The sequence below is a fragment of the Fusarium redolens genome (assembly GCF_020744475.1).
Source record: "Fusarium redolens strain MPI-CAGE-AT-0023 chromosome Unknown BKA55scaffold_1, whole genome shotgun sequence".
Classification (NCBI taxonomy): domain Eukaryota; kingdom Fungi; phylum Ascomycota; class Sordariomycetes; order Hypocreales; family Nectriaceae; genus Fusarium; species Fusarium redolens.
In genome coordinates, this window is record NW_025763664.1 from 5,219,375 (window position 1) to 5,238,590 (window position 19,216).

At 49.0% G+C, this 19,216-nt stretch overlaps 9 protein-coding genes across 9 annotated transcripts; 7 read left to right on the forward strand and 2 right to left on the reverse strand.

Annotated features, from left to right (window-relative positions):
• Positions 1–860: 860 nt before the first annotated feature.
• Positions 861–2,623, forward strand: BKA55DRAFT_496091 (alkaline-phosphatase-like protein; the record flags this gene model as incomplete). Its single annotated transcript, XM_046186341.1, has 2 exons — positions 861–2,407; positions 2,512–2,623. The coding sequence occupies 2 exons, from the start codon at positions 861–863 to the stop codon at positions 2,621–2,623; spliced, it is 1,659 nt and encodes a 552-aa protein (XP_046057394.1).
• Positions 2,624–3,583: 960 nt separating this feature from the next.
• BKA55DRAFT_533217 (mediator of RNA polymerase II transcription complex subunit 8-domain-containing protein) lies at positions 3,584–4,434 on the forward strand (the record flags this gene model as incomplete). The annotated part of the gene is made up of 2 exons (XM_046189436.1): positions 3,584–3,714; positions 3,774–4,434. The coding sequence occupies 2 exons, from the start codon at positions 3,584–3,586 to the stop codon at positions 4,432–4,434; spliced, it is 792 nt and encodes a 263-aa protein (XP_046057395.1).
• An 809-nt stretch (positions 4,435–5,243) lies between these two features.
• Positions 5,244–6,287, forward strand: BKA55DRAFT_589028 (uncharacterized protein; the record flags this gene model as incomplete). The annotated part of the gene is made up of 1 exon (XM_046194871.1): positions 5,244–6,287. The coding sequence occupies one exon, from the start codon at positions 5,244–5,246 to the stop codon at positions 6,285–6,287; it is 1,044 nt and encodes a 347-aa protein (XP_046057396.1).
• A 554-nt stretch (positions 6,288–6,841) lies between these two features.
• Positions 6,842–8,382, forward strand: BKA55DRAFT_552272 (Mss4-like protein). Its single transcript, XM_046191419.1, has 4 exons — positions 6,842–7,423; positions 7,480–7,512; positions 7,569–7,614; positions 7,666–8,382. Exons 1-4 carry the CDS (start codon positions 7,248–7,250, stop codon positions 7,933–7,935), a joined length of 525 nt encoding a protein of 174 aa, XP_046057397.1. The 5' UTR covers positions 6,842–7,247; the 3' UTR covers positions 7,936–8,382.
• Positions 8,383–9,472: 1,090 nt separating this feature from the next.
• BKA55DRAFT_56286 (uncharacterized protein) lies at positions 9,473–11,260 on the forward strand. The gene is made up of 6 exons (XM_046192333.1): positions 9,473–9,784; positions 9,849–9,925; positions 9,987–10,242; positions 10,299–10,325; positions 10,373–10,408; positions 10,456–11,260. Exons 1-6 carry the CDS (start codon positions 9,743–9,745, stop codon positions 11,146–11,148), a joined length of 1,131 nt encoding a protein of 376 aa, XP_046057398.1. The 5' UTR covers positions 9,473–9,742; the 3' UTR covers positions 11,149–11,260.
• A 111-nt stretch (positions 11,261–11,371) lies between these two features.
• BKA55DRAFT_533221 (RNase P subunit p30-domain-containing protein) lies at positions 11,372–12,265 on the reverse strand (the record flags this gene model as incomplete). Its single annotated transcript, XM_046189437.1, has 1 exon — positions 11,372–12,265. The coding sequence occupies one exon, from the start codon at positions 12,263–12,265 to the stop codon at positions 11,372–11,374; it is 894 nt and encodes a 297-aa protein (XP_046057399.1).
• A 770-nt stretch (positions 12,266–13,035) lies between these two features.
• BKA55DRAFT_533222 (uncharacterized protein) lies at positions 13,036–13,415 on the forward strand (the record flags this gene model as incomplete). Its single annotated transcript, XM_046189438.1, has 2 exons — positions 13,036–13,179; positions 13,233–13,415. 2 exons carry the CDS (start codon positions 13,036–13,038, stop codon positions 13,413–13,415), a joined length of 327 nt encoding a protein of 108 aa, XP_046057400.1.
• Positions 13,416–14,422: 1,007 nt separating this feature from the next.
• On the forward strand, positions 14,423–18,226 carry BKA55DRAFT_603392 (uncharacterized protein). Its single transcript, XM_046196569.1, has 2 exons — positions 14,423–17,371; positions 17,421–18,226. Exons 1-2 carry the CDS (start codon positions 14,514–14,516, stop codon positions 17,989–17,991), a joined length of 3,429 nt encoding a protein of 1,142 aa, XP_046057401.1. The 5' UTR covers positions 14,423–14,513; the 3' UTR covers positions 17,992–18,226.
• Positions 18,227–19,074, reverse strand: BKA55DRAFT_552281 (uncharacterized protein). The gene has a single exon (XM_046191420.1). The coding sequence runs from the start codon at positions 18,704–18,706 to the stop codon at positions 18,380–18,382; it is 327 nt and encodes a 108-aa protein (XP_046057402.1). The 5' UTR covers positions 18,707–19,074; the 3' UTR covers positions 18,227–18,379.
• Positions 19,075–19,216: the final 142 nt, after the last annotated feature.

Sequence of the window (19,216 nt, forward strand, 5' to 3'; positions counted from 1 at the left end):
CCTAGGAGACACACCCCTAAAGCTAAGCTACTCTGGGCCCAAGCCCAAAAGCCCACCGCTATGAGCCGCCTCCACATCAAAAGAACTTAGACACACCCCAGTTCATTTTTAACATTACCGTTCTCTTTTCTTTCTGGCTGATTGCTTTGCCTCTCAAAAGTCAAAGATAGGCAAGATGAGACGAGACAATACATTGTTCCCACTCCTTTTTCGATTGCAAAACTTGTGGCGTCAATCACCTCACCGGTTGCTATTCCCCTTCTGGCCTCGTGTCATCGGGATATTCACATTAGTTATCTTCTTATTTCCCACCGAATACTCACTCGCCCACGGGCATTATCCCTCGTGCAGATCTACTTATTTCCCCCATTTCTCCACTCTGACCCCTGTGAGATGATAAATGCATACGCCGTGTCTGCGTGTCAAGGTGTTGCCTTGCCTCGCCGTACCATCCGCTCATCACCCGCCTCCTCTCACTCATTCATCTGAATCATAACCCTAACAGGGATATTACGAGACTACTCCCTTAATAAATTAACCTAGTACCTCTCCGCATTTACTCACGAGGCTTCGGGTTACAGCTGGCTAGAAGCATTAAGTCGACTTCCATGACAAACCCTAGTTGATCTCCACCCGTTGAGAACCGACATCCTGCATATCTTTATATCTATTTAACCACTCATCCGCACTCACTTTTCACCTTTCGACTCTTCTTCACTAAACTCTCCTCTTTCAATAGTTCTTTTCTTCAAGCACACGTCTCTAGATACCCATCTCTAGTGTTTGAAAGCACCAAGCTATCTCAAGAGATTCGCACCAAGACCTCGTATCCTACTACCCTCTAATTGAGCCAAATAACAATGGCTCCCGATCTCAACTCCCTCCCTCCCTCTAATGGAGAGAGCTTGGCTGCCCCTCAGCTCTCTTCAGAGTCTGAGACGCCCAATATCCTCTTCATCATGGCCGATCAACTGGCTGCTCCTCAACTCAAAATGTACAACCCCAACTCTCAGATCAAGACACCAAACCTCGACCGTCTTGCTTCAACTGCTGTCCAGTTCGACTCTGCTTACTGCCCCTCACCACTCTGTGCTCCCTCGCGCATGAGTTTGATCAGTGGCCAACTACCTATGAAGATTGGTGCTTACGACAATGCTGCCCAGATTGGCTCTGATGTGCCAACTTATGCCCACTACCTGCGTTCCAAGGGCTACCACACTGCTCTTGCTGGCAAGATGCACTTCATCGGTGATCAACTACACGGCTACGAACAACGACTTACTAGTGACATCTACCCTGGTGACTTTGGCTGGGCTGTGAACTGGGATGAGCCTGATACCCGCCTTGAGTGGTACCACAACGCCAGCTCCATTCTCCAAGCCGGTCCCTGTGGCCGAAGCAACCAGCTCGACTACGATGAAGAGGTCATGTTCAAGAGCACCCAGTACCTTTGGGACCACGTTCGAGAGGGCCCTAAGAAGCGACCTTTCGCACTGACTGTTTCGCTTACTCACCCACACGACCCTTACACCATCACCAAGAAGTACTGGAACCTGTATGAGGATGTCGACATCGCCCTACCTGAGGTGAAGATGAACAAGGAAGACCTTGACGCTCACAGCCAACGCCTTCTCAAGGTTTGCGATCTTTGGGACCAGGACTTTTCAGAGGAGCAGATCAAGCGCGCCAAGCGAGCTTATTACGGCTCTGTGAGCTATGTTGACGATTGCATCGGTCGCCTTCTTGAGACACTCGAGGATGCGGGTCTGGCCGAGAACACCATTGTCATCTTCAGCGGCGACCACGGCGACATGCTGGGTGAGCGTGGACTTTGGTACAAGATGAGCTACTTCGAGTCATCTGTTCGAGTTCCCATGTTGATCAACTACCCCAAGCGATTCACTCCCCACCGCGTCACCCAGAACGTCTCAACTCTCGATCTTCTACCAACTATCTGCGACTTGGTTGGCACTAAGCCATCACCCTACCTGCCAATGGACGGAGTCAGCATGCTACCACATCTCGAAGGCCGCGAAGGTCATGACACTGTTATTGCAGAGTACACTGGTGAGGGTACTGTTCGCCCTATGATGATGATCCGACGAGGCGATTGGAAGTACATCACTTGCCCAGCCGATGAACCTCAGCTTTACAACCTTTCACGCGACCCTAAGGAATTGGACAACCTCGCCCGTTTCAGAAAGATTGCACCACAGACGCCGGAGCAAGAGGAAGCCAAGGAAGTTTTCCACAAGTTCGAGGCTGAGGCCCATGCTCGCTGGGACTTTGATGAAATCACCGAGAAAGTTCTTCTATCTCAACGCACACGACGAGTTGTGTGGGACGCCCTCAAGGAGGGTGAGTTCACTAGCTGGGACTTCAACCCCGATGATGATGGCAGGAAGAAGTAAGTGGATAACCCAACCCCTCCCCACAAGTGATTGATGCGCGGCAAAGCCACGAAATCACATCATCGCATAGTTTAAGATGTGCTAACGCCATTTGCCGCAGGTACATCCGCTCCACCATCCCTCTCGATGACTTGGAGCGCCGAGCTCGTTATCCCTTTGTTGATGCCAATGGATATGAGAGCAAGGCCGTATCCCATGTTCGCAACAGTTAAATTTCGCACCCCAAAAACTTATGAGCTATGACCGAGGTATCTTGTTGATTCGGCGTTTTTCACTTTAGCGGTTATTCTTGATGTTATTACAGCATGGAAGATGTTGGATTTATGAACTCTTTTTTCGCATCAAGCATAGCCAGCTATGAATTCTTGTATTTAAATTGATTAAAAGCTATAAATTGATTGAATGAAATTATAATGAGCTCGAGAGCTTTTGGTGTACCGTTCGTCCTACCTACACTGAATCTAATTCTGTAGCTTAGAATATTCCGCAACGTCAAGCTGATATCAAGCTAGTAGCTGTTTATGACGGTTACCAATCAGTATCATTCCATATTCTCAGATCATGATGAGCAGCGAGAAACATCCGGCCAGTGACTTAGGTATCCAAACCATTCGCAATCCCAATAATATCACGAATATCATCCTCCGAAACAGCGGAGTGTCGGTTTCCGTGCCCGATGCGGCCGATCGCCCTGTACGATCGACATCGTTACGGCGGCATCCACGGAGCTTGTAATGTAAGCGCAGATTGTGTGATTTTGGCGCTGATGTCGCAAAATGGCCCATGACGTTGATGAAATTATCAGAATCTGGGGTGAGTGGAGAGATCTCCGCTTGTTTCAGGGTCTAGGTGTTCTATTAAAAAGTTCCGTAGGGTGGTGATATAAGGGGAGGCTTTTGTGCCTGAACTGCCAGGCTTGATATTTGAGCTGAGCTGAAGGTGAGCTCGGTGTGCACGCGGTGACGGACGCGCTTTGTTCTGGAAGCTTTGAAATGCCCCGCGCCAAACCCGAATTTCTTTCACTTTAATTACCACTTATCAGGAGTTTGCTACCTTTGTAGTAGCATTGGCTATCGTCATCGCATATTTTTACAGCATCATTCGTCGGCTGTAAACCATTTACGACCAGCAGAAACGACAATCATCATTCTACCACTTCCACTTAAGGCATCATGGCCACTCTTAATCTGGATGACGACGAGCTCAAAGCTCTGGAACAGACACTGAGCAAGGTAGCGCAACTATCCAGCAGCGTGCAGAGCTTCAGGCAGGACCTACTGAAGAGCAATCCTCTCCCTCCTCCGTAAGCCTCCACTAACCGCAATGCGCCATCGCTAGACAGCAGCTAATATACCCTACTAGAAAATCAATTCAAGCTTCAGCGAAAATTCTTCAAAAGAACCTCAAGTCGCTCCTAGAGAGCACGAACGAAAACGCAGACCTCTTCAACCGCATGGCCATCCGTCCATCGACGAATTACCCCGGCCGAACCCAAGAAAACGTGCTTCTCCAACTCCTGCGCAAGAAACTCGAACCTGACGTCGAAGAATTCGTTAGTCAAGGTCTCGAAACAGCGCGGCTCGCTACACCAGAGGGTCTGGAATCTCTAGAACAAATCTGGCGCGAATTACGAAGTTGGCTTTCAGACCGTGTGATTCACTTCATATCGACCGAGAACAATGATCCCTATACGGCAGAAGAACGTGCAACTGGAGTTAAAAACGTACGCACTGGTCTACGAAGACCTATAGATGACGATGAAGACGAAGACGAAGAGGAAGAGGAGGAAGGCGATGAGGAGGAAGAAGATGAGGAGCCAGAGAAGCCAGAGATCCCGGAAGTCAAGGTGCGGGGAGCGGAACCAGAGACATTGCTTTGGTTTGCGGCACGGGGAGACTTTGAGGTGCCGCGCAACGTTGAGTATGAGCGCAAAGTGGATGTCTACAAGGGGCTCCAAGGTATCAACATACCACCCAGCGACCAAGAGCAACAACAACCTCAGCAAGGTTTTGTTCCTTCATGAGCAAGTGATCTGTTGATCGAACCCAGAGGCGTTGTGGCATTCTGCCATGAGGTTGGCAAACTATTTTAGCTCGAGGCGTTTTGAGGGATTGCGAGTGAGTGGTTTGGTGTTGATATACCCAGTTAGTAGTGAGATGAGCTGACGGCTGTTTAGGTCTGATGCGTTAAGATAGCAGTATCTAGTCGGCGATCACAGACGGCTTTCGAGTCCAGTCTAATATATCGCTTCGACTATACAGTTTGAAAGCAGTGCACTATACAGCCTTATTGCGAAACTCTCCACAATAGTCTATACAAATATCTCGGTACTTTGTTTCATGATCAGACTGAGAACAGGAGATCTCAGATTGAGTTGAAGGCATTGAAAACCAATTGGTATTCTAAGCTGACCTCATTCCAATTCTCATCCTCATTCTATATAGATATTAGCTTCAAGCTAGAGCTCCATCGCGCCAAGCCCAGGTTGTCCAGTAAGCTGACCTGAAGTCGGCTGTGGCCGATTCGCGCGTCCATTTGCATCAATCATTCGTTGCCATGCTCAGCCATGTCGTCACTCAAACGTCCTCAGCGTCAAAGCTACCCATTCCCCGCGTTTTTGACAGCACATGGCTTGAGCTCACGAGACTGTGGCATTGAGAAAAATATTGGGACAATTGATAACCTTATCTGAGCGTTGTGCTTTCTGGCACTACCGAATATTGGAGACATGATGGGCTACTTATACAATTGTGAGGAGAAGCTGGTTTGAACATCATCTCCTCATCATCATTCCCTGAGCTCCCATCCTCACGCATTTCATGTTCCGTGATGATGGCTTCTTATCAATTATGTTGCCACGGCGCTGGCATGCCTCAATATACATATACTCACATCTCAGAATCATCTCAACCGCACATGGAAATCGTGCCGATCAATGAAGCCATACCACGGTCGATGCCGCATTTTGCGACCGAGAAAGCTGAGAATAAACTTACTTTCCTATCATTGCCTCTCGAAATTCGACTTCATATTTACCATTGGCTTCACCTCATGTGTCCAGTTCGCCACGCACAGCTTGCACCATGGTATCCAACTCCAGTGCATTGCCAATACATTCTCCAGACAGTTGATACAGACACTGCATCTAAAGAGGACAAAGTGAATCGTGACGAGCAAAAGGACCTGGGGCTACTATCACCATATCGTCCCCTCTCGGGTCTCCCCACGAGCCTCCTTCGCACGAACCGCCAAATTTACAGCGAAGCGCGTCTCTTACCATTCACGCAGAACGAGTTTGTCTTTGTAAACTGGTTCGCCTCAGGCCTATGGGCCGCCCGAGCCTTCACTCGAGCCCTTGCTCCATGGCAGCGAGGTTCTCTCCGCTATGTTCGGTTGGAAGTGCTTGCACGAGACGTAGTGGTCGGAGGTGCAGGGCGTGAGGAATGGCGCGCCTTGTGCAGTGAGTGGGCTACTGGTGTCAGAGGACTTAGGATGAAGATGGTTCTCGGAGCGAGTACATCGGTAGTGACGGGCCCGGTGTTCGGAGGCGGAGTGGGGCGCAGGGCGGAGGCGGCACGGCGATGGGTCGGCGAGGGACTTGCCCTGATGGGACGACTGGAGAGGGTTGAGATGGAGGTTGTGGCGAGAGAGATGAGCGTTGTGGACAAACTTGAGTGGTGTAAGACACTGCAAGCAGAATTGAGGGAGGCAGGACTGGAAAGGGTTGTGGTTGTTTGTACGGAAAAGGTACAGGAGAAGATGGAATGGATCAAGAGTGATGTTGGGTGGAGAAATCCAGAGACTGAAGTTGGAGCTGTCACGACGGCTTTGGCAGATAATTTGATAGCGGAAAGGGCTACGAGAGCTCGTGCATAATTGTTTGCTTGGGCATGATGGATCATGAGTTATGTCTTTATGGAGTTCTTGTTGGTCAAGATTGGTTCTTTTCATTAGCATTGGTATGGCACCGTATCACGGAGTTCAAGTATACGAAATTGAGTTAGGGACTACATAGTATTGGTTCTTGGACTATGCTGAGAATGATATACCTTCAAAAACCGTTTCTGCCCTCCTTTAGCCTGTTGTTCTCTATCTTGTTGTGCAGATGATATTACAAATACTCCAATGACTAGCAGCATGTCACAGGAAATAACACGTTGGCTTATCCAATTGGAAATTACCCATTTCATTACCAAGTTTCAACATCTGACTGTTGACAGCCGTTCCACAAAGTAAAGTGTAACGCCTAGAACAAAGGCTGCTTCCACACCGCATACAACAGCAAATCCGAGGCTGTCCAAGGCATATCTAGGCTAAATGCCGAGGATATCCACAAACCAGATAAGAAAAGTGACGATGAATAGCAGTAATTATTGCATATGATAAGCAAATGGCGCTGTAGTAAGCCCGGGACAATAATTAGGACGTCTGTCTGCCCCATGTGACTTCGCGCGAGTCTCGCCAGACTGTGCCGCATGAGTCACGTACTGTAGCACTGCAAACGCGGAGTCAAACCTTCTTTATCTCTGAGCGATAACGGGGGAATTCTTGTTCTACTGTGTTAGTAATACTCCGTGTGTTTCTTCTTTATAAATGTTCTTTGAATCAGGTTGAATCCTTCAAGCCTCATTCTCTGGTTTATGTTGGTATCCAATTGGTGATCACTGAACCCCGCCTCCACACGGCGCAGTATCGAAACCTCCTCCACCTCCAAGTTTCGTATGTGTGTTGCGAAACGACGTTTTGAACTGATAATCGAAACTCTGCTTACGAATCTCATCACCATTGAAACTCATCGTCACACCGTCTAATTGAATTGTTCTTTCATTCGCAATCATGGAGGCCAGGTGTCAATGTGGTTCAGTGACCTTCAAGACTCCCCTCCCTCAGCCTCTTGCGCTCTACATCTGCCACTGCGATGCTTGTAGACGACAAACAGGTTCAGCATTTGGCACTTCTGCCATTTTCCCTCGATTTGACCTGCCTGACACGGATCTACTGAGCGTTTACAGGTAGGAAACAACTGTTTGGTGATACAAGCTGGACTAACTAGCTTGGGGCATTATAGTCGACCTACAGCCTCAGGACATCAGCTTTACTGGTAGGTGTTTGAGAAGCCTCATGTTTGTTTGACTGGGCGCTAATTGTTACAAACAGCTACTTCTGTCGCAAATGCGGAACTCGTCTCATTCACTCAACGCCTGTACGTAACCGCATCTTGGCTTACCACTCATCTCATACTGACCGAATCAAGTCAAAAAACGTCATTTCCGTGAAAGGAGGATGCCTTGACGGCTTGGACTGGAAGCGAGCGATTCACATCTGGACCAAGACGGCCATGGTTCCTATTCCCGAAGGTTCTGAAACGCACTCTGAAGAGTCCGGCTATACGGACTATGGATCAACTCAGGAGGAGCTGGACCAGCCTGGGGATCTTGTTGGAAGCTCGGGTTGTAACATGCCTGTTAGCCAGAGACCGACGAGCTCTGCTGGGGTGAATGGTGATGCTAGCATGAGTGGATGAGTATGATGAGATGAATTATGGCGTTGGTGAGTGTTGATGAGACAGATTGTGGTTTTGGGGTTGAAACATGCCACTTGGAGAGAGCATTAGGATGTGATATCATGGGAATAGGCGCAATAAACGAGCAGTATATACGAAAATGATGAGTTATGGTTTGAGGAGCTTTCTTAGTAATGACGATGGCTATGCTATGGCGAAAACTTGAGTGATGCATATGTTGGTGATGAACTTGTGTTAGTAGGGTTATTATTGCTTATTGACAAGGTCATGGTATTTTACTTGGCCTTCTTAGAAGCCCAATGGCACAATCCCATGTTAAAATTGTAACCGTATATTTGTAACGGTATTGCCTTTAACCTTTCACCAACAATGACGTGCATCTATCATCCCTGTATATCATCGCTGTAAGTCTAATGAGCACTAACAAGTCATGGAGTTTCTTTCAACGGCACTCAACATATCTTATCTTACAATTCGTACGCAGATCTCAAAGACTCAGCCTTATTTTCCAAGTGAATTAATCAATTAATTAAAAGCTGCCAATTCGAAACTTGACATTGATTAGCTTCCGGTAGTGCAATCAAACGAGGCCTCTTGAATGGCTCTTGGCACTTCGGCCGATACACTCAAAGTAGCGAGGTCGGGCCCCCTCCCGAAACCTCGGATGAACAGGGGGTGCTTCAGTTGCGTCTCGCTATTGATGGAGAATTCTAGGCATTTTTCGCAACGTTTTTTTCTTCCTTTGAGAATGACCTCTTTTTTTATCAGGTATAAGACCACAGCGGGAGTGACCGGTTGTGATGATTTATTGTTCGTGCATTTTGGTCGCCAAGATGGCCTTTCTAGTGACTCTCTTGTGATTATGTTGCAGAAGCGCTTTTGTCTGTCGAGCGCTTACTAAAACTTCCTTGATATTATCGCAACATATCTCGTCTCGGTAACTATTGCCAAGTCCCGGCAAACGGTGGTGCCTTGATTAGCCCCCTTTAGTCCCATCTTTGACAGGTAGTGCCAAGTCTTTGATGAAGACTTTGATATTGAGCTGAATTGTCGGAATATGGTCATCAAACCGAGACTTTATATTCAATTTCGATAAAGTTATCAACTAGCAAGCTTCGAATGCCGATCATGAACCTGGTCTTTCAGTCAGTACCAAGTAATATACCTGATTCTCTCAAACTCCTTGTCGCGATAGCGTCTTTTTACCCCTGAACCCTAGCTCATCCCCAAACTCCAACCCTAGCTCGTCCTAACCTCAAGCGTCACAAGTCTCCGTTTGAGCCTCAGATTCCAGAACCATGATGCACCAAAACGTGCCCCTGCTTCGTCTGCGACGGTGTGTGCGGCGGCGCGGGTTGGTCTGAGGAAACCTGAATCATCCCATTTCTCTTCTCCCCTCCCCTCCCTTTGCTTCTGACCTTTTTGAATTCTGAATTGTGTTGTTGTGTTATGTTTATTGTTTTCTATCCGTCGTGACCTTGTCAATCGCTCGCTCGCTCATTCATTGATTGACTTTGTAAGGTTTGGTGCTGCCCGGGCTTTGGTCTCGGCGGTGCTTATCGTCACGGCTTCTCTTCCTGTTCTGTCCCGGGCAATCATTCTTTTACTGTCCCTTTGACTGAACGACTTTTAATACCTACTCGACATATCATCTCCGAGATTTAATCGCTATTGTCGAATTGTTATATCTGTCGCTCTTTACAACTGGACCGTAAAAACCTATAAACAGCTGGACTGTTGCAACACTCACTCACTCACCCACTACACCAAATCGAAATCCGAAAGTTATTGGGGAGCTTGGATCATCATGAAGTTGTTGCTTTGGCTTACCGCCGCCCATGTTGCGCAGGTGAGGATATTCGAACTTACGCCGAGATGCTATGAAGTCAAGAGACTGACTTTGACTCGAATAGGCCGCGGGAAGACATGGAATAATGAAAAAGAGGCAGGCAGAGGTTGAGGGGATTGCCCATGCACTAAAATTCGAAGGGTGAGTATAAGCCACAAAACACCAAAGCTTAGTTTTCAGTATCTTATTAACAAATCTCTAGACTGAGGCTGTCTTATATCACCGAAACTGAAACTGCTACTCAAAAAGTTACGGAGACAGAGACAGCGACTGTTGTTCAAACTGTTCAAGGCGAGGCTGAAGCTGCTGCTGGCGAGGTTGTGACCGTTACCATCAACGCACCTCCAGTTACTGTCACCGAGACCAAGACTGAAGTCGTCAACCAAGTCCAAACTCAATACGTCACTCAGGTTCAGGTTATGACTCAATATGTTACCCAGGTCGCAGCAGCGCCTCCTGTAAGTAATACGAGAACATTTTTGAAAGACCTCTATGTTAACTGAATGACCTCTAGCCCGTCGTTGAGACCGTTACTCAGGCTGTAAGTCCCATAGCCTATATCTTTCAGCTGTTACTAACTCCTCTAAGCAACTCATTACAGTGACCATTCCAGGAGAAGCACCAGTAAGTTCTTGTGGTCAAAACTCGTATCTAATACTGACTCAGCATAGGCGCCTGTTACTGTGATTCACACCGTGCAAGCCCCTGTAGAGTCCGATGATGCTCTTGGTCGAAAGTTTAACCCAGGTGTTACTACGATCCCTATTCCTGAGAGCCTCTTGCCAAAGACGACACTCGCATCGGATCCCTTTGCTGTGGTTGGACCAATCAGATCGGAAACTATTGTTCCTCAGCAACCTTCCAGCATTGTCAATCCTGTTGAGAATCCTGCCAACACGGCGATTGCTCCTCAACAGCCCAGCTCTGTCGAGAAGCCCGCCACAACTCAGGTTGCGCCCGTAGAACCTAGTTCTATCGAGAAGCCTGCGACGACACAACCCGTAGTTTCCGAACGACCGCCTACTTCTGTCGCGAAACCCGCCACTACGGAGTCCACCGTTCCTCAGCAGCCTGTCAGTTCCATCGGAGAACCCATGGTTGAAGCTTCTTCCACACAAGGAGGAAAACAAACATATGCTCCTTCAATGGAACTCGGTAACATGGGCCCCGACACCACAGGAAACCTCGCACAGCCCGCTCTCGACGGAACCAAGCCCACGACGACTGCCAACGCGGAGTCAGCCTCCAGGACACGAGCCCCCATCGATCTGTCTGACCCTTCAAAGCTCAGCAGCGCGCTCAACCTGGGCAACTTGGTTGGAGGAAACGGTGGCCTCAAAGCTCGCGCCACAGGTACGCCATGAGTCTATGGTTGAAATGCGTTGGAGACGACGATGTGAATGGTAAAAACTTTGAGACGGACTTGGGGTTTTTTTTCGAATGGGCATTCGTGCTCGTAATGTTGTAGCTAGTCTTATAATAATGTGAGCAAGTCTCCAGAGCATACCAGCTTGTGCATCTATCTATGGGTATCATGATGCCATGCTGTCTACCTATCCGCGTCCTAGAGCGCCAATCTCAAATTTCTTATTCCTTCTCACTTGCTGCATTCCTTGAGGCCAGCTTCATCTTCTTGGCCTGTCGTTTACTGATCTGCTGTGTATCCTCCTCGCCAGTTTTTCGCTTTTGATTCTGATTTTGTCCCTTGTTCTTTGATTTCTTGCCGTCCTCGTTTTTTTCTGAGGCCTTTTCTTTCTCGGCCACTTCAACGATGTTGATGACGCCCTTGAAGCCATTCCTCTTGATGCCCTCATTTACCACAACAGATCGAGGTATTTCACCAAAACCTTCGAAACCCTTCTCGTTGCTTAAACCCCCCATGAAATTGAGCATGTTTATTACGTCTGCAGGTGCTCGTAGGGATAGCGCATTCTTGGCTTCGCTGCTGACCATGATGCCCCTGCCGCGTGTCGCCCGGACGAGACTTTGTAAGTTTGAGATGAACCTTGGGCGTCCTCGGTCATCGCCATTGATTACTTGGCCGTAGCAGACCTCAAAGCGGATGCCGCGATTAACAGCAGCCATGCATGGCTTCGGCTTAAGATGAAATGTCAAGTCCTGCGTCAAGTCGAGTGATATGATAGGGACATCGAGCGTGAGACACGCATTCTGGAAGGCCTTATCTGTGAGTGGACGAGCCGCGATGATGTCGTATGTCGAGATGAGCGATGGGATGCGATAGTTATTTGCTGAAGGATCTGAGAGAGGAAGAGTCGCGCGGTGGAGGATGTTTGGAAGCTTGGAGCCTGGCTTAGGTTCTATCGTTGGGAAGGGCGCGGTGTTGTTGGCGGGAAGCGGCAGCGTGAGCGTGTGGTTCAGCGCGACGGTTGAGTATCCGAGTGTCGATGCGCGAGTGAGTGTTTGAAGAAGGTGTTCGTCTTGGGTCGTCGGCGACCAGGCGATATTCAGATCGTAAAGCATGATGATGATGGGTTGTGGAGGTTTATTGAAAGCTTTGCGCAGGAAGCTAGCATTGTACTGTCATTTTTTTTTCCGTCGCAAAGTTTAGGTAGGTATTTTTAGTTGCCTTCTATGACCCTCATTTTAGCGGTCTCAAAAGAAACGGGCGGTCTTATACAGAATTTATTAAAAATCTATATTAACAGGAAGCATTGTATACAATATTAAATAATTAATAAAAACAAACTAATAGTACAAAAATCCATTCCCCAAACCTCACCATGTAGAGCATCCATTTCTGCAGCTTGAGCAGTGAGCTTCTATTAGTCGCAAAAAGCTGTGGTCCATGCGGAGTGAGCGTTTCTACTAAGAGCCAGCCCCTGCCGGTTCGTCATCACCTTGTTTTTGTGCCTGTATCAGCTCTCCTAACTGTTTACCGGCACTTGCTTTAAACAAAACTCTTACTTCACATGTAGGTATTATCAAATAATACGGGCCCTCTTGACAGTAACGTCTTTGTCTTTCATCAACATCATAGAGCTATCTTCCATTTATGCATGGTGCGTGCATGACCTTTGACCTTAACTTTAAAGCTTCCATGCCAAGAAACTGCGCCGCCCAAACTACGACTACGACGACGCGCCACTTGACCTCAAACCCCAGCTCCTGGATCGGCATTAAATGACTTCTCTCTTCAACACATCACATCACACGCTTCACTACTTTAACGAACTGTCGCCTGCGGATTGATTCATCGATCACATACCGCTTCCTTTTGGCGAATCTTCACAATGTTCTTCTTCTTCGTGTGCGGCGAGCACACCTTCCGAAAGGAAGTCTCTGAATATCAGGGCATGATATTCCAATGTCACCACTGTGGTAACATGGCAGCACATGTCCAGAAGAGTAACCCATGGTTCACATTCTGTTGGATTGTAGGACTCCTCTTCTCTGGCTCTTCGTCACAGCCAACTAACAACAATCGCAGCCACTTATTCCTCTATCCATCTCTGGTTACACCGATGTCGCATGCCGTATCTGCAACTTCCATCAACCTCTCGTAAACCGACCCGACGTCAAGGCCGTGGCAAATGGTGGAGGAGGACCTCCCCCACAACAATACGCACCTCAGGGTGCACCTCAAGGGCAGCCACCCATGCGATATGGTTAATAGGGACGATCTTGTCAAGTTCCCTGAGCAACATATGGTCGATGTAGGCGTTAGTGTTCGTTTTTGCGATTTGCGGCACTACCTTCTTTGATTTTCTTTGTTTGAAGAGGCGATACAGCCTGGTGTTGAGGCGAATCAGGGATACCCCGTGAATGGGGGTGTTGGCTGGGTTTATTTCGACTGAGAGCATTTCGCCTGCACTTTATACCACCAAGATGGTCTCTTTGACCTTGATGTGTTAGTGAAGATAAAGCGCAGGTGAAATTGAGCTCAGGACATATGGTTTGGGAGTATTTTGAAAGCACATATTCTACTTCCGCTCATCTTGGATACCACCTTTTAGGAACATTTCAAGGCAGCTCTGCCTCTTATTATAAACGTTTTGACTACTCCAGTTCCAGGAAATATTGATTGGCGCCTTTCCTCTTGAGGGAGCAGCCGTCCATCTTCAAAGTCTGTCCTGGCCTCACCCCTTTCACATACGACCAAAGCTCGGAGAGAATACGGGATCCCGTCTGCTCTCCCATAGTCAAGCTCCGAAGCGCCGGATTAGTAGTTGGGTCGGTGACGACCAGCGAATACCTGGTGTTGTATGTTCCTCTTTTTGTGCTTTGTCTCTTATTGCGATGCCACTTTTTTGTGAATTTGGTGGAGATGGTAGATCTCCATATTATTAATGTAGACTTCCTGCGGCCCAAGACTAGACCTTCCCGATTCATCTCCAATTTGAGGACCAATGAGTATGCGGCAAAGAGACGCGATGACATCCAAGACATTTGATCGTGTTTAAAGTCAACAATTATTCCATTGGATGTCTAGAAGCACGCTACAGACTTACCCATACGCGTTATGGACGTGGGATAATTCCCGGTTGCGGGGCAAACATTCACGGTTGGCAGCTACGATCTGCATCCTTGCCGTTTTAGCGGGCCGTTGCTGGGCAACGGCGCCAAACACGGCCTGTCCACTGAAGACCCTCGACCCGATCAGGGACCTGCAATAAACAAAATCCATCATCGTACATGATGCTGCCTACTCAATCTCTTTCTTTTCCTGCATACTAACCATACACCAACAACAGAGCAAACCATAATCACCATGGAGTCACCACCCAAGAGAATGACCCGGGCTAGAGCTGCCGCAAAGGCTACTGATCCCTCGGTCAAGACCACAAAGATCGTCACAGCTGCTGCGCGGGCAAAGAGTACCGCGACAGCAGGCACAAAAAGCACAGCCGCCAAGAGAAAGACAAGAGCGGATGAGGAAGAGGAGGAGCAACGCGAAGTTGCTGTTGTCAGAAGAACGCGTGGTCGACCAAAGAAGACCGAGGAGCAAGAATCTGAGGCTGAACCTGTAGCACCAGCGAAACCTACAAGGGGCCGTGCAGTCAAGAAGACGGCTACAGAACCTCCCAAGGAGACTGCTGCACCTGTTAAAGCTACTCGGGGCCGGCCTCGAAAGGCTGTTGCTGCTGAACCAGAAGAGTCTGCTCCAGCGCCAGCTCCTGCACCTGCAAAGAAGACAACCACTCGCACTCGCACAACTACCACGACAACTACAAAATCAACAACCGCTGCCAAACCTGCTGCAAGAAAGGCTGTCAAGTTCCAAGAGCCCGACAAGGAGAACATTGAGCCTGCCGTCGAGGTCAAGGAGCCTGCTCGGCCCGGAATCAGAGGCCGACCAGCCAAACGTGGAGGAGCAGCTGGGAGTCGAACGACCAGAGCGGCGGTAAGATTCGCCGAGTCGACAGACAACAAGCCTTTAAGTCCTAAGAAGATTACCCAGATACCTGTTTCGAGGGACGATGATTCCGAGGACGAACTCGCCGGTGACATGCCGCCTGTCAAACCCATGAAGAAGAACCCGATCAAGCCTCCTGCCAGTGCTGCTAAAGCCCAGCCTGAGCCGACCGAAAAATCTACCGAGTCAACAAATACTTCAGACAGCATCACAAATCCACCAGATCTTGGTGGAATCAGCTTATCCCCTGCAAAGAGGCTACCAGCTTCACCTCTCAAGGATACAATGAGATCACCAGCTCGCCGAATCGGTCCTGTTGCTCTGCCCGGATCTACAATGAAGAAGACCCAGGACGACACTGCCCAAGCTGGAGAGAGCACTTCATTCAAGAATTCTCTTCTCATGTCTGCGGCTAAGCGACCACAATCACCCATCAAGGGACTGAACTTCGGAACATCGCTCAAGCCTCAACAGAGCCAATCAGCAATGAAGGCGTCGCTTCTTCTTTCACCTGCGAAACGGGCCATGCCTGGACTGAAACCGGTCACAGAGCCACGACCTAGAGATGTCGCGGACCTGGGCGAACCACCAGTCATGAAGCCTCTGGTTATGGATACTCCTAGTCGTGCCCCTTCTACCCGACCTTCAGATAAGCTCATGTCGGAGGAACAAGCCGAGATGGAGTTTGATACCGTTGACGATGATGTCTTCAATGAGCCAATTGAGAACTTGCAATTCCCTGGTCGCTTGTCTGCTGTACTTCCTCGTCATGCTGATCCTGCCTTGAAGAAGGAGATGGGGATTGTCAATGAGACTGAGGAAGAGCCTGCTCCAGTTGAAGCTCCCATCGAGACTCTTGAAGAGCCTCAGGTGGAAGTCGAAACTATCGCCAAAGTTCAGGAAGAGATTGTGACTGAGGCTGAAGCAGTCCCAGAAGCAGTCGAAGAAGTCAACGATCTTACCGACCAAGAGGACAGCATGGTCATTGATGAGGAGAATGCGGAGGCAGACGACACACCTGAAGAATCTGAATCCAAAAATTCAACTCCCGCTCAGTCTCCTCAGCAAGAACAAAACCTTATGTTCCAGCTCAGGGAGAAGGACCTGGAGCCCTCTCAAGACTCGGACTCTGAGGACGAAACTATGGCTCCTCGGGTTGCAGCACCGACTACCCCAACACCACTTGTTCGCAAGACACCTAAGACTTCTCGAGCTTCTATGGGTGGATTCAGCGCACTCGCTGATCGACTTGGCTCTTGGAAGGCCAGCACTCCTATCAAGATGGGTTCTCTGGACGGTGGAGATAAGCCCTCTAACAAGTCAGCTACTCCTCGATCCGAGGCGTCACCCGCTTCAACCCATTTCTTCGACGACGAAATGACCGTACGTGCAGGTATGGAGGAATTGCAGGCGGACAGGACTGCGGAGATTGTTGAACCCACTTTCGATGACATGGAGGTTACTGAAGAGGATGTTGAGTTGGCTAACGAGGCTAATGAGATGTCTCTGATGGAGCCTGAGGTCCTTGAGGAGGTTGTCAACACTGAGGCTTTTGACGACACTCTCTCCGAGGCTAGCCAAGAGTACGGTGATGAGAACGAGGCCCCTGTTGCTATGGCCCCTATTACACCTGTTCGTCCAGTCATGAAGACATTCAACACCACCACAAAGGTTCCTCTGAAGCCTGCAGACGACTCATCTCCTTCTCCTCTGAAGAAGCGCAGCTTCAGCGCATCGCGAGTTGCTCCTAAGCGCCCCTCAGGACCTACCAGGAGTGCGTCTGTCATCTCTTACTCCCCAACCAAGGGTAGAAAGAGTATGCCAGCAACAATTGCCGAGGTCCCGTCTGCCCCTTCAACTCCTGCCCCTGTTACACCCTCAAAGTCTGAGCTCTGGTCATCGTTGGGTACACCCGCCAGAACTCCCCGACGTGATGTCGACCCTGCTCTGCTTCGTGGAGCTGTCGTCTTTGTTGATGTGTACACCAGCGAGGGAGCTGATGCCAGCAGCATCTTCGTGGAATTGCTCACACAAATGGGTGCCAAGTGCATGAAGTCATGGAGCTGGAACCCCAGTGGTTCTGGCAACGATGTGACATCCAGTAAGGTTGGAATCACACATGTTGTCTTCAAGGATGGCAGCAAGCGCACACTGGAGAAGGTCCGTGAGAGCAAAGGAATTGTCCAGTGCGTCGGGGTCAGTTGGGTGCTTGAGTAAGTCGAAGCCTTCCTAATTCTTTGATTCAGTGCTAACCAGAAATAGTTGTGAGCGTGAGAATGACTGGGTTGAGGAAAGTCCCTACAAGATCGACACCAGCAACGTCCCTCGGGGTGGAGCTCGTCGCCGCAAGAGTATGGAGCCCAAGGCTTTGGCTAACATGAACGGCACGCTCGTCAGCAGCCCTACCAAGGGAGGCTCTCGCACAGCTCCTTCTACACCCATCAACCGTCGCGAGAGCACACAATGGATGTATACACCTTCAGATCAAGGAGATGAAGACGAGGAAATGGAGGATTTTGAGTGGTCTGAAGCTATTCTGACCCCTGTTCCCAAGACTCCGGCCCCTGAGGCTATTGCTCGCTATGCTGCCAACCTTGTCCCTGACACTCCATCTGATGTTGGTGACGACGACGACATGGGTGACTCCCCTACTAAGGATGCTCTCCTTATGCGAACATGTCCTCCCAAGGCCAACCCCTTCCGTGAGTTGGGTGCTGGCATCATCAGCGAGACCAAGGATGACAACGTCCTGATGCGCCTCATGGCCGCACGACGTAAGAGTCTTCAGTTTGCCCCCAAGATCGGTAGCCCTCTGGCTAGAACTTGGCAATAGAGTAGAGGTTTTCATACAGTGGAGGCAGAATAATTGTGCATGGAAAGGTTTAGGTCTGGAGTTTATGGGGCACATTAGAATTGCGAACACACGTCATGGCATACAATCACTCGTTTTGACGGGATGGAATGGAATACCACGGGATGGACAGGACCTGACTCGGCGTTTGGAGGATTGACTGATTAAAGCACACATATTTTGTGTTTGACATACTGATAATTCCATCATGGCGATTGACATTGTATTTCTCGCTCGTTTGAACGTGACTGTTGAATTGTGAGACACTTTTATAGTTCTAGATTGTGTCTGGTATATCATACCTCATCGCTGTCCTTCCAATTCCCTTCCCGAGCTGATTATTCAAACCCCGAAGCCATATTGTACTCCCTCATGCCTTGATAAACGCCCTCATAGCCTTAACAGCATCACCCTCATTATTCTTCAACAACTCGGTCGCCTTTGCCTTTGGCAGCTCAAGCTCATCGACGAGAAGCGTAACATCAGCAGCGTCGACCTTGACGTTCTTGTGGGAAGCGGCAGCAGTAGAGGTCTTGTTTGCGCCGCCGAGGCTCTTGATGGCTTTGTTGGCAGCGTCGGCGTCGACGACGTTTTGTGGTGTAGAGGGTGAGTCTGCGGCGTCGAGGTTCTCGAGGGCGGAGGCTGCTTTGCGGTCCTCGGCGGACTTGGCGGTTTGAGAGGGAGTTTCGTCGGTCATGGTTTTGGTGGAATGTGTAGAAGTGAAGAGAAGGTGAGGGTGTAGTTCAGTGGAGAGGGAGCTGTGAAGGTGAAGCTGTGGTGGGGTTGGAGGGGCAGCTCAGTTCTAGCTTGTGGAGACCTTCTGACTGAGCTTGTTAGAGTACAGAACAGAGCATGTCTCTATACCTTGGAAGGCCAGAAGTTTTGAGTCGTCAATGGAGTTATAGAAATAATTGTATGATTGTTTAAACCAGTATACATATCGTTATTTCATAGCTCATTCTGCTTCCTCAGCTGCAAAGGAACTAGCAGCTCAACCGATGCGCCATGGTCAGAAGTTGATCACCGTGTCCTCATATTTGAGAAACATCATCTTCTGTATCTAATACCAAACTCTTGCCTGTAAACTCTACAACATCTTCGAACAAAAGGGATGCTTCTTGTGTTGGTGTTCATATTGTCTACGCCACATGCGCCGCGTTTATGCCGAAAGTTGATATAGTGGCTACCATCGGCAACGCCACATTTC